Below are 14,161 nucleotides of genomic sequence, written 5' to 3'. Positions count from 1 at the left end.
AAACTGAAAGGAAGATCCAGGCCTTCGATAACAAATGCCTGAGGAAGCTCCTTCAAATTTCCTGGATCGAGAACACGGGACCAATGAATATGTACGGAGCAGAATTAAGAACCTTGCTGGACCTCAGGAACCTCTCCTTTCAACTGTGAAGAGACGCAAGCTGATATGGTTTGGGCACAACACTCGTCACACCAGTCTGTCCAAAACAATCATGCAAGGCACCATCGAGGGCGGGAGAAGAAGAGGAAGACAGCGGAAGAACTGGCATGAGAACATCAAACAATGGACCGGACTCCATCCACGTGAGCTGCTGCCGGCTGCTGCTGACAGACAAGATGGAGAAGGGGGGTTGCGTCTGCGGTCCTCATGTTTCCCCCCAACGACTACTTTGTAGTTATGGGCCTGAGTGAGTGAGAATGAGTGTAGTCTTTCGGAAAGCTTGTCCTTACTGTAAACAAAAAATGCCACGGTCAGCCGGTGAAACAACAAGAACAACAACGAAAACACCCACCCAACAGAATCAAAGTAAGTGTATGAGTGACCGTCATCTGTTGCAAAAGGTAAGTAGAATGCAACAAATGTGAAGAAATGAAAAAGGTTTCAGTTCGGTGGACACAGCACAATAGTTGGGTTTGTTTGAGGGGCTGGGGCGCGGTGGACTGGGGGTGGGGGTGTGTGTGTGTGTGTGTGTGTGTGTGTGTGTGTGTGTGTAACAGCTCTCAGCGAACTGTCGTAACTGAAGCTGACACGTTCATTTGAGCAACGTATTTCAAGACCAGATCATGGATATAATTGACAAGGCCCAATGAAACGTTCTATGATGCAATTTTTTTCCCCCACTATCAAAAATATATCTGCAAAGATTTATGTTACACAAAACGTCCGTTGAATATAACTGGAAATACTTAGCATTTGCTCTCAAAACAGTATCGGTGTAAGGGAAGTCAATCCGTAATTGTAAATGAGTGAATTATTGTTGAGGTTAGTTCCCTTTAAACCCCCCCCCCCCCCCCCCCCACCACCACCACCCCCCCCCCCCCCCCCCCCCCCCCCCCCCCTTGCCGTCTCTTTTAATCATGGAATACAGCCGGTACAAGTGACATGGCAAGAAAAGAAATGGAGGGTAATAGAGTAAGCAAGATAATGTTGTTTTTAATCCAGCCCTCGAAGGGGAAACAGTAACATAAACAAAGGGGGGGAAATCATTTTATCAGTACAGCATGCATATTATAGTCATGCCAGATACATGAATGGTAATTTGACATTTACAACACTAAACAGAATAAAAGGAGAGATATATAAGAGGAAAGAGAGGGGGGATCGAGCCTAGGAGAGAGAGAGAGAGAGAGAGAGAGAGAGAGAGAGAGAGAGAGAGTCATTTCCTTCAGTGATAAAGAACACAGTCCGTTGCCGCCGAAACTATATGGAACTTTTTTCTTCTTTCTTTTTAGTTCTTCCATTATTTAATTTCGTTTAGTTGAAACAAAATTTCCAAAATGCGATAAAAAAAAATTTTTTAAAGAACCAACCAAACAAAAACAAAACAAAACTGAAGTGCTTGACTCGAGTACAAAATGATATATCATTGATAGCTTAAACGATTATCCTCTCAGGCATAGACACTAATATCTGTTATTCTGGTGTCATGTTTGTCTCAGGGGTGGTTTGCATAAGTGAATTACTTAAGAGCGTTTAAGTTCAGTTGCTTATTCTTAACTGAAAATGATCATCCTAACTGCACGGTAAACTCAACTTGATAATTATGATTTGGAACGTTCTTAACTCTAAGACTAAGCAAACTTAGCGCTGCAAAGATCGTCTCATACAACCTGGTCCAGGCTCTGGCCGTCTACCGATCTTTGCATGTTAGTCATATATGGTTATGCTTATCTGTTATTTGTGTCTGTGTTTTTCATTTGCTTTTTTCTCAGTAATTTTGCTGTTGCTGATGAGTATTTGCATGTAATGATTGTTTCTATGTCCTCAGTTTTCATCGGAGATGCAAAATATGTTCAGTTTGAATACAAAAAAACTTTGAGATAAAAAAAAATACAAAAAAAGCAACATTAACAAATTAAAGCTGATACACCTTTTCATCCTAAAAAAAATCATCTTAAGTTGACTACACAGAGAGAGAGAGAGAGAGAGAGACACACACACACACACGCACGCACGCACGCACACACACACATTATTAATTGAAAATTATTAATTCCTTTTGCGATGTCATGATTTTGTTTTTCCAATCAAACATAGGAGTCTGTCAAAGTAACATCAGAACAACAGCCTTTCACAGCTGCTGTGATGACTAAAGAGGTATAAAACATTGTTGATGAATGTGGTAAAAGTCACTTAATGTTATTTATTTTGTTTTTAAATATCTATTTCGAACATATACAATCAAGATTACTCTGACTGTTCACGACGACTGAGTCAGTGCTGAGGAAGTGAATGAAAAGTCGCAAAGGAATTGTGGGAAAGATGACCTTATATAGAAATTGTGCTATATATGTGACGTCATTTACCGGAAGTGAAGAGTAACCATAGTCGGCAGACCTTAGAAATTCGTCGAGTGAGTATTTTTATTTTGAAGCGAGTTGTTTCCTTTTACCCCTTGTATACACATTGGTCTTTTGAAGCTGAATATTTTAACCGATTTACAGACATATACTTTTCTTCGCGATCGTGAACCTTAGCTGAGGAAATATCTCAGTCACACAGACTCCCCGAAGAAGCTCCACCCTCGCGTTCCTTCGAAGCAGACATTCACAAAATCAAAATCTGGGTAACGCAGCATGATTTTGAAATTAAATACAGAAGGTATAGACAGTCCATGGTACGAGTCTTTTGTGATATATTGTTTTAGTGTGTATTTCAGTCTAAAATCGAGAAAGTAAAAGCTTGATCGGAAAGCATTGCGAACATGTCAAAATAAAGATAGATGGTGTCTCTGTGTACATATACTACCTTCAGACAGTAACAGTGTCACATTGTGAGGTTAAAAAAAAACTAAAAGAGATTATTTTTGAAGTTGTATTCTGTTTTATCTCGTTTTGCATTTCAGAAAATGTTATATGATGCATATTTAACAAATAATGGTATATTTTTGATGCAGTTAACCCATTCCATTAAAAAAAAATGGAGCAACTGAACACTGAAATAACATCTACACCAGTACTATACAAAGAAGAAGTGATAAAATCACATTTGTAGAGTATATTCTTTATGTTATTAGTCAATTATCATAGTTTGTCATCAACACTTTGTAAGTACCACCATTTAGAAAGAGGTAAGTTGAAGGTGGAACTCATCGACTCCAGTAGGCCAACATGTGCATAGAAAGGGAGCTTATAATTATAGCTTTGATCTGTACATTGATACAATGCCAGGAATTCTTAATAAAAAGTAAACTCTTTCACCACCATACACAGCTTTAGTCGCCCAAACAGTTCACCGCCATAGGTGACTAGTTGACATTGAAAGTCATGTTGAAACTAATAAAAGGACCGTTTAATGAGTAATCACTTATATAATATACTTTATATAGCAACAAAGCTTGACAGCTGTAGCTAATTTCATGCACAATAGAACAATGACTAACCTTTGCCCTTTGACCAAGTTTCAAGTGAAAAAGACCATTGTGTTGTTTTGACATGAACCTAAATCAGTAAATGTGTGACTGAATGAGAGCTTTTAGTCAAAATCATTTGGCACTGGGGAGTGTTTTTCACACAGGCTAAGCAGTGAAAGTGTCAATGGCAAACCTGACCTCCATCCATTCACCATGAAACCACAAACACTGGAACTAGAATACTCGACAACATACATGGGAATCTACCAGTTCTCAAATTTGACCTGTACACCATATTAACTATTAAAACCAGAAAGAAATCCAACTGAATCAGTGAATGCTTGACTTCCTAATACATAATCTTTAGAATTAGTAGAAATGATCAATCAAAAAACAGTTTACTAGATTGTGACTCTTAGTCTTACAAGCTATGCTGAAATACTTTGCATTGGTCTGAAGCCCCCACACTATGGACCAGGTAAAGAGAAATGAGATGCACTACCAGGAGAGCAGCCAGGCTGGTGACAGATTACGAAATATGGATTGTGTAATGCCTGTGCTGGAATTAGTGAAATGTCTCTGGGAGTGTGGATAGCTGAGGGACCATGCTCTGTAAGTATAAAAGTTTCAAATGAACAAAGGACTGGTGGACACCCCTGTCACAGATTATGTCTCAGCTGCACCAAGCCAAATACAATCAGCAGACACTCAAATATAAACATTTCCATCAAAACAAATATCTATAGATGTGCCATCAAGCACTTCAGTCAGGGGCTAGGTCTTCTTCCATTTAAAATCTCCATCAGATCTCTGTTAGTATTAATGTAGTATTAGGGTATGTATGCACACACTCATGCACAAGACTTGAGACTATGAGAGGCATGAACTTTTTTTTTTTTTATCAGTCTATGAGACATATGACTGATCATGGAGCCCCATCATCAGTTAGTGATATACACTACCAGTCAATAAAAGTCTCATTTAGAAAACGAAGAAATTAATCAGGTTGAATAATGTACACAATCACTAGAATCCATTTTTTTAAAGAAAAAAAAGTTCTACAATTTTTCACATTCAGTTACCATGTGTGGCCATGACATTACCAGCTAAGTGGAATACACTTGCTAATAATATTGAATCTTGCTGGCCATGTTAAAGACAAACAGGAAGTAGTTGTCGACCTTATTTTGGAAGAGTAAAAAGGCTGCAGACATCAATTTTAGCCAAGTGCTTGAAAGTGTGCAGGCAGAAGAAAAGAATTACGCAAATTTAGACAAGTGTGGTTTGCACTTTATTTTTTCCAGATTTCGCGGTGGGTGTTGGATAAAACCAGGAATCATGCGAGAATACAAGCTGGTGGTCTTAGGCAGTGGTGGTGTTGGTAAAAGCGCCCTGGTGAGTGAAGCTTGAAAGATGTCAGTTTGATTTTGTGCCTTGTTCTTCAGCAGTGGTGGTGCTGGAAAAAATATTTTCAAGTAAAACTGTGATGGCATTATAACCAGCTCTACTACAGTGATGTGCTGGCATCATAACCAGTTTTACTATAGTGATCAAGTGAACTGAAAAGTGTTAACTTTGTTCTGAGCTTTGTTGAATGTATGGCAGGAAAGACGATCATCTCTCATTCTCTGTTGCCTTTTCTGAATTTAATGTCCACTCATTGCATACTGGCTTAGTAAAGCAGTTTTAAAATTACAACTGTAGTACAAGTATTGTTGTTTATATTGTTGCTAATATTAAAAGTGTTGGAAGATTGTCATGTTTCTGAGTATATAAGTTCTGAGAAATGAGTTCACTTTCAGATGATTGTTGGTGACTTTTTCCCTGGTGTTTTTGTTGCAGACTGTGCAGTTTGTACAAGGCATTTTCGTTGAAAAATATGATCCCACTATTGAAGACAGCTACAGAAAGGTAATTCTTTCTCACTCTGTCTCACTGTCTCTCTTTCCTTTCTCTTACTAATCTGCACTGTAGGCGTACTACACAGTTTGTCTAGAGCTTTGTCTCATGCTGTCTGTCTCTGCTTTTCTCTCACATTCTCTTTTTCCTGTTTCTGTTCCCTGTTCTCTTCCTTCCATTGCTACTCTCTCACGTTGTGTAGTGTTTACGTCTATTTGAATGTACTTTCTCACATTCTGAGTCATTTTCCATTTGACATCTCTGCTGCACTTTACTCTCCTTAACCCCTCCTTGCCATCTACTTTTCTTCCATCATCCACCATCTTTTGTATCTTTTATAATGTGTTTCCTTGATACCTGCAGTCACTGAGCAGTGAGATTTTTGCGGTGGCAAGGAGAGGCATTTGGTCTGACTGTATGGGATTGTTGAATGTGACTGAGACTGAGCAATAACTGTGGAAGCATAAAGTTGCCTTTACTGTAGTGTATGTGGTTGGTGGGTGTGACTGTGAGACTGAGTGATGACTGGAAGTTGTGGTTCATGCCTGTGCAGGATGTGAACTGTAGAGTGTGTGTGACTGAGTCGAATCTGTGGTAAGATTTCAGTGACAGCACGTAGACCTTGATTCTTGAGATGTGGTTTTGTCAGTGTTGCCATTTATGTTGCAGCAAGTGGAGGTGGACGGACAGCAGTGCATGCTGGAGATCCTGGACACAGCAGGAACTGTAAGCATTGTCCCCTTCCCCCCCCCCCCCTCACCCCCTGCCTCCCCACCCCCCAAACCATTTCTGATTGGTTGATTGGAAATCAGATGGACAGGCTGGTGAACAGACAGATACAGACAGATGTGAACACAAAAAGAGATGGATATAGATAGTGAAATGTCTCCTCCTCCTCTTCTTTGTTCGTGGGCTGCAACTTCCACATTCACTTGTATTACGCTGCTGGTCAGGCATCTGCTTGGCAGATGTGGTGTAGCGTATATGGATTTGTCCGAACGCAGTGACGCCTCCTTGAGCTACTGAAACTGAAACTGAAACTCACTTGTATGTAAATGAGTGGGTTTTACGTGTATGACCATTTTTACCCCGCCATGAAGGAAGCCACACTCCGTTTTCGGGGTAGACAGTAAATTATAATTTGACAGTGATGGATAGATATAAAATAGATCATATTGTATTGTATGTTGTATTGTGTTACTCTTTCATCAGAAGATTGTCTTTGTAAAATTTGGGCTTATCTCCCCAGGGAGAGCATGTCTGTACAGTGAGAGTGCCCCATAACTAAGGGTGGATAAAATAAGGCAGGATTTTATTTAAGACTTCATGTGGTAGTTGTGGTGGCAGACTGAAAAAAAAGTATTAGAATCATCTCTGTGTGTCTTGGTTAGAGTTACTATGATATTATTATTCATTTGTTTCTATGCAAATTTAAAACTTTTATTGTGCTGCTCTTTCATTTCATGAGGGATGAGCACCGTTGGCATAATTACTCAGTTACAAGCTTACATAGTTTGTTTGTTATGTAACTTTCATGAAATTCATGTTTTTCAGTATCTGTTTTAGTTTAAGAGTAGTGATTAGTTCAGTGAAGTGTGTGACAGTGGCTTTTTGATGTGGTGCACAGGAACAATTCACAGCCATGCGTGATTTATACATGAAGAATGGTCAGGGCTTCCTTCTCGTCTACTCCATCACCGCCCAGTCCACTTTCAACGACCTTCAGGAACTCCGTGAACAGATTCTCAGGGTCAAGGACACAGACGATGTAAGTGTCACCTCTGTGTGCTGCCAAAATGTGTTTGAATACTTTGAGTACTTTGATTTGATGGGCACTTGCCATTGCATTTTCTGAAAATTGATTTGAATTTAAAGGCAAATTTCTGGAGATGCATATGTTAAAATTGCAATTCATTACTTCTTTTTTTTCTTTTCTTTTTTTTTTCTTTTTTTTACCCATTCTTATGATAATTTTTTTTTTTATAAGAGTTAAGATTCAGGGCTTCTGATTGTCTTAACTTTAAAAAGTTTTTGTCTCAGTTGGTTTTGACGCTGTCCTCTCGATTAGAATTTGGTAGCAGTTCAGCATTTTATGCTTGACTTGTTCAAGGTGCCCATGTTGTTGGTTGGCAATAAATGTGACCTGGAAGACGAACGAGTTGTCGGAAAAGACCAGGGACAGAACCTGGCACGCCACTTCAACTGCGCTTTCCTGGAAACATCGGCAAAAGCCAGGGTGAATGTCAGTGAGGTCAGTGTGCTTTCTTCTTTGGAGTCTGATTTTTTACGTTGATTAGCGTCTCTCTCTGGACCCATGTCCACAAACCTGAAGGAGTTTTGTTTTGGGAGAATAGTCTTAAAAGATACAGATTTTTGTTGTTGTTTTTTGTCCAATATATGTTGGTTGATGGGCAGATATTTTCAGATTATTCCTGTGCTAGTGGTTCACATCTTTTTCATTTTATTTTTCTTAATTTTGATTACTTTTGTTGAAGTCTTTTTTTTTCCCCCTTTTTTTTTTCAAAGCTGTGGACTGATTTTGTTAGGGATTGTTTGGTTGATAGGACACAAAGCTTTTTCATAAAATAAGATACAGTTCAGATAATTTTTTTAAGTCAGCTTTTAAAGTTGTTGCTTGCGAACAAGATAGTGGTTTAAAGTGGACCACCAAACGAACCAGATCACATTCAACATTTTCAAGTATGTAAGTTCAGGTCAAAACTGATTGGTCAAGATTCAGCTTTATCTGCATTACATAAACAGATAGTCTTTACAGTGGACCACAAAACTAACCTGATCACATTGAACATTTCCCAGTTTATCGTTCAGGTCAAAACCGATTTGTCAAGATGCAGCTAGATAAGCATTACAGAAAGTCAGAGGAGATAACATGAGATGCTCGTCTGGCTGTAGTTTTTTGTGTCAGTGTGCCTTGGAAGTTCAGTGCAGTTGTTTCACACTTCCATTTGCAGATCTTTATGGACTTGGTTCGTCAGATCAACAAAAAGAGCCCAGAGCAAAACGGCAAACGACAAAAACCCAAGAAGGGCTGCACAGTCCTGTGAACATCACCACTGATGTAAGTGCCTCAAACAACACTGCCCTCTTTACACATTGACAAGGTTGACATTTTGTCAAGAAGTATATTTTCTGTGCATTTTTTTTTTTTTTTTTTTTACATTTCTCGTTACTGTTTTTTTGTGTGGATTACAAATGCAGTTGTGTGGTACCATCAGTTGTCTCTTGCTGACATTCTGAGAAATAACTGTTTCAATGTTTTCATTCATCTGTTGGATATTGGAGTGAAATTGTCCAGGTGCTGTACAAAAACTTTGTAGTCTGGAAGATACGTAGGGTGGTTTCCGGGAGAGTGATTTGATGTTTGCTCCTGTAACTCCTCAGTGAAGTTCAGGATCGCTGTTAGGGTGACAGTTCATTTTCAGAATTATGAGGCGTTTACCACCTCTGCCCTTGCCTGTGCTAATGAAAGACTGCTTTTTTTTTTTCCTTTTTTTTTCTTTTTTTTTGTTGCTTTTTTTAAACTATGATGAATAAAAGCTGCTGAATTTGAGTCTCTATTTCTCTCCTTTTTATTTTATTTTATTTTTTCGTGTTGTGAGTCATTGTATAAACTGACTTTGTTTCACATTTGACTTGGCATTTGTGTGCAGCATCACCATTTTTTTTTTTTTCTTCAAACTTCAAATCTCTTCACACTACTCTGTCGTTTCCTTGTGGACACCTCAGCAGGACAGTCATGGACCATCAGCACGCTGGGTCTGCCGCACCTAGATCATCACAGCAAGGGATCAACATCTGTCAGTCAGTCAGTGATCTCCACCCCTCTCTGTTCCGTTCCTCGGACCCCCAGTCTGGACACTGCCTGACCCAGGAGCATCGCCTCTCCTCCTCCTCCTCCTCCTCCTCTTCCAGCAATCTCAGAACTCCCTTCAGCAATTCCTTCCCTCCAGCCCCTTTCCTGTGTCTGTGAGGGATGTCACAGCCAACCCCCCTCAAGTCCCCACTGTCTTATGACACTGCAATTCTGTCTCCATCGCCCTCCAGCAAAAGGAAATGGATTGAACGGAACAGCTTTCAGTCATTTGTAATTATTGAAGAGAATGTTGTGTGTCACAAAAGAAATTGAGGATTATTATTCCCTGTGTGTTGGTGATGATGATGCCTTTTTTGTGGGTGTGTGGGGGTGGGTCTAACTAAAACACTTTTTTTTGTTTTTTTGTACTGTTCAGATTGGCTCAAATGATGTTGAAATTGGAAAGGGTTCTCTGTTCTGAATTATCAGGTTTTCATTTTCCAGATGTGCTAAGTCCATTCTTTCTTATCTTTTCTTCTTCTTTTTTTTATTTTTAACTGTCAATATTTATCCAGTTTACTAACCTGTTTTTTTGTTTCGTTTTGTTTTTACTCCAGTTCTCATCGTCCATGTTGATCCAGTTTTCTAAAGAGGTTTTGTCTTTTTCTTTTTTGAGAAAAACAAATGTATATTTAACTTTGTTTTACAGCAAGGTATTGCAACAAGCTGTAAAATAAATCCACACAGTGTGGCAGTCTTGTTGATTTTGTGTACAGTCTGTAATGTATAAACTTTTATTTTGTTAGAAGGGATAACTTTCTGTTCTGTCTGACATAACTGTGGAACAGGTTTCAAACTTACATGTTTTGAGGTTGCTTTTTTTGTTTTTGTTTTTTTGGGTCACATTAATTTGTATAGCCTTTTGTTAGCCAGTGACCCTAAGTCATTTGCTGAGCATGTTCCCTGAGGCATGGTTCTGTTTTGGCCATTTATGCTGTGCATGATTATTGCTACACTTTCCATTGACTTCCCATGTGTTGCCTGTTGTTGCCAAGGTCGACAGCCTTTTTCAGCTTTTTTTTTTTTTTTTTTTTTTTTTTTTTTTTTAATCCTGCCTGTCTTTTCTTCCAACAAACCTTATCTTCTGTATCGTGTGAGCATGTGCTTTGTATCCCCCCCTGTAAACAGACTGAAGAAGATTGGTATTGTTGGTGCTAGTGTATTATGAGGTGGCACATGAAATTGGTACGCATCTGTGGCCAGTTGGGTTGAGAATCTTTTTTTGAATGGTGGCGGAGGAAGTGTCTTTCACAAGTTGAGTACAGAGAAAGGGAGGGAATACAGCTTTGTGGACCTGCAGATGCCCTGAGGGGAAGTGTGCCTTGCAGCTGAGAGACCAGTCTGTTTGTGATAATGAAGTGGGTACCACTGCACACAAGTGAGGGCATGACAGCAGAGTTATGTACAGTGAACTGACCAGGAGGCAAGACAACAGAAGATGACGTAACCAGGAGACAAGATAACAGATGACGCGAATCTGCCTGAAACAGAGGGGAACCTATGCCATGACTGTCAAGTCTGATACAGGAGTATCAACATAAATCTGTGTGGTAGTCAACTGTGTTAACCTTTTTGGCTTCAGCTGTTGTGCGGGTTGATTTTGCTGTCTGCAGTCATTCAAAGCAGCTGTCAAAAAAAGCAAGAACTTGGAAAATGTGTCTGAAATTTGTATGGAGATCCTCTCACCAGACAAACAAGGACACTTTCTGTTATGTGGCAAGTGAAAGGTTGATCAGTTTTCTGCTCAGCACAGTTTTGTTAGAGAATGACTTCAGTGTTTCATATTGCTTGTGGAGGTTGGCAGGGACTACTGGGAAAGCCCACCTCCCTCTGTGTGTCTTCCGTACTGGTTCTTCAAGCCTTCAGTTTTGGGTCACTTCTTTTTGGGCCGTGTCCTTTTGTTGCATTGACCGCTTCTGAACTCCGCGAGGCCCTGAAAGGGGTGGAGTTTCAGAAGCCCCTAGTTTTCTCCTTTTTTTTTTTTTTTTTTTTTTTCCATGAAGCCCTGTAAATAGGTTGTATATGCTGTAGCTCACTTCAAGTTCAAAATATGATTGTAAATGCTTCAGTTGACTTTAAATATGTAAATGCTTTGGCTTACCATTTTTCTGTGAACGGTAATTTTTAATGAGTATTAATTTTTCATTCCATAGAAAGTGACAGCTTATAATTGTCCTCAGAATACAAAATCCATTTTGTGGCGAGTGAGGAAAGCTAGGTGGTTTCAGTGTATGAAATCTTTTCATTCTGTTTAACATTTTTATGTGCATGAAGCAAGGACAGCTTGTCAGTATGTATGTTGGATTTTTTTTAGTCTGAATACGACTTCTGTGTGTATATTCATTTCACATCCGTAATTATATAAAGCCTCAATAGTATCTTTGCACATAACACTTGCGTTTGCTCTTTTGTGTGTGTGAGAGAGAACTTTTTTTTTTTTTTTACTTACTTTTATTACACGCTTGTAAATGGTTGGTGTGATAGTTCTCCAGGATTTTGAAGTGTTTTTGTTTTGGTTAGGTGGGCGTATGTGTGTGCATGTGTTGTTTGGACACGTAAGGACATGTTCTGTGTTGCTTTCAGAGAGGTGTAAAAATATTGACACACTTGGGAATAAAAAGTGGACACAAGTTTAACACATGCTTCTGTTACTGTAAACTTTGCTGCCCTTGGCAGAACATAGTGGAGTGAATTTAGACAGGTAGGAAAAAAGAAAAACAAAGAGTGATGTAATATTCAGTCTGTTTGACAAACCATTAATAAAAATCTGATGACAAGGTAATGTTAAATCCACTTGAAAATTTAAAAAAAAAAAAAAAAAAAACCAATGAGACAAAAGAAAAGCACTGCACCACCACTGTTTCTGAAATATTGTGCTGACTTCTGGACAGGTCAAATCAAGCCTGGGTTTGTACAGAAAGAAAAATAAGTTTAGGCAGCTTGCCAAAAGAAATCTTGTGTCATGACAAATATGATCTGCTGCTTATAATGGTTTCCGTTAGCAAGAGCTAAGCTTCAACTGTGGAGTCTGCTGTGCCTGGTGGTTCTCAAAACTTGCTCAATGGCTTGGAGAAAATGCGTAAGATTCAACAGCTGTGTTACTCAACCTGTTGTCAAAGCCACAGAGAGAGAGCAAGCACTGAAGCCTAGAGTGGAACCTACATCAGGCCAACCGTATGTTTTTGGATGTAATGATTTCATTGCATGTCTTTTGTGGAATGGCTGTATTGTTTGCAGTTTGGAGTAGTTGCGTTTCTGTTGGACTGTATTTTTTAGTGTGTTGTTATTGTGTTTGGGATTGCACATTGCAATAGTACGGTCTTTTTGCGCGCTTTTGTTGCCCTTTTGGATTCCTTTCAGTGACGGCTTCTGAAGCTCCTGTTCTAGTCTCAACATGTAATGTTTTTTGGGTTTTTTATCCTTCTTTCCTTACCCTGTAAAATGTCAGATACTTGTATTGAATAGTTAGTCACACTATGAAAAAAGAAAGGAAAAAAAAAGCTCTTTTGGAATCAGAATTGGCATTTCACTAGTTGTTTGGTTACTTGTTACATGTTGCTTTTTGGGGGAAAAATGATCGGGCTAACTCAACATTAATGATATAATGCTATCTGTTTTTTCTGTGTAACTTAAGATTTTTTTTTTTTTTTTTTTTTTTTTTTTTTTTAATACAGTAACCAACTGAGTTAATTCTTCACAGCGATTCAGATATAGATGTTTGCCCTCATTTCCTGCACAATGTTCCTCCCTAATGATGAACAGTATGCCTGTATTTGTCGTCTCTGAAGGTTTCTGGATTGGGGATGGTTGGGAAAGGGTGATGATGCATTATCAGTTAGCCTGTAAATTGTTGATGAACAGAAAATATTTTGGTAAACTGACTTGAAAACATATGGCGTGCTTTATTTACTTTGGTTATTTTATTTCAAAATACTTTGGTAGGTATGGCTTCAGTGGGAATAAAATAGTGGATTTCTTCCCCTTCTTTTCTCTTTATTCCTGTACATTGTGTGTCATGGGCTTGCATTAACTGGGCCGCATATGTGTGAGCCACTTGACTGTGCATTGATAGAAGCTAATTTATATATTACCAAAGGTATATTTTGGTAGGCTTTTTTTTTTTTTTGCTAGGCAGATATAATGAGTTAAAAAATATATGAAAAAGAACCAAGGGCATTTAAGTTGGACTTCCAGACGTAAGTTGGCTCTTGGTGGCTTGGTAGCCAACTGGTGTTGCATGTTTTATTTTGCACAGTTCTGGACTGCATTCTGATTGGTCTTGACACTTTCACCTGCATTTTTCTTCCCCATAATGCTCTTACTGATTGGTTGCAATAAATTTAATGAAATATGATTTGCTCGACTACACATTGATGGAGAGTGACTTTCCCTTTGGGGTGTCATGATTTTTTTTTTTTGATTTTTTTTTTTAATACATTTTTAAAACCTTTTTTCCCAGCCTTCAGAAGTATGCAGTAGTCATACACAAAGTCATTTACATTGCAACACAGAACACTAGACTATTTCTACTAGTCATATCACCTTAACCTTACACCAGTTCTACATGCTGTGAATAATGTCAATGAGATGGAGTGGAACACACTGTTTTAGAGTGTTCACCGTGATGCTTTGAATGAAAGAGGTCCATTGTGTTGAGCACATCTTGTTTCAAACCTGCATTTGTCAAAAGAACTTCTATTATTTTGTGTTTCCAGAGATTGACTGACCGGGTTGTGCTAAAATTGGACTGCAACAAAACTAAAATAGAGATATATACAATAAAGACTTCACAGATGTCTATTTCCACAACAGATCAT

At 38.7% G+C, this 14,161-nt stretch overlaps 1 protein-coding gene across 1 annotated transcript; it reads left to right on the top strand.

The window, feature by feature from the left end:
- The first annotated feature begins 2,523 nt into the window (after positions 1-2,523).
- LOC143299392 (ras-related protein Rap1-like) lies at positions 2,524-13,698 on the top strand. Its single transcript, XM_076612566.1, has 8 exons — positions 2,524-2,572; positions 4,876-4,966; positions 5,414-5,482; positions 6,140-6,196; positions 7,098-7,238; positions 7,581-7,721; positions 8,443-8,549; positions 9,142-13,698. The coding sequence occupies exons 2-7, from the start codon at positions 4,910-4,912 to the stop codon at positions 8,533-8,535; spliced, it is 558 nt and encodes a 185-aa protein (XP_076468681.1). The 5' UTR covers positions 2,524-2,572; positions 4,876-4,909; the 3' UTR covers positions 8,536-8,549; positions 9,142-13,698.
- The last annotated feature ends 463 nt before the right edge of the window (positions 13,699-14,161 follow it).

This window comes from Babylonia areolata, chromosome 25, assembly GCF_041734735.1.
Source record: "Babylonia areolata isolate BAREFJ2019XMU chromosome 25, ASM4173473v1, whole genome shotgun sequence".
NCBI classification, from domain to species: domain Eukaryota; kingdom Metazoa; phylum Mollusca; class Gastropoda; order Neogastropoda; family Buccinidae; genus Babylonia; species Babylonia areolata.
Note: the sequence above shows the minus strand (reverse complement) of the source record. Positions and strands in the feature narration are given on the sequence as shown.

Bases quoted from the DNA above. Each gene is read 5' to 3' on its own strand.
- LOC143299392 (XM_076612566.1), top strand. From the start codon at position 4,910: ATGCGAGAATACAAGCTGGTGGTCTTAGGCAGTGGTGGTGTTGGTAAA. The intron at 4,967-5,413 runs GTGAGTGAAGCT...TTTTTGTTGCAG, and splicing joins GTGTTGGTAAAAGCGCCCTG to ACTGTGCAGTTTGTACAAGG. The intron at 5,483-6,139 runs GTAATTCTTTCT...TTTATGTTGCAG, and splicing joins TTGAAGACAGCTACAGAAAG to CAAGTGGAGGTGGACGGACA.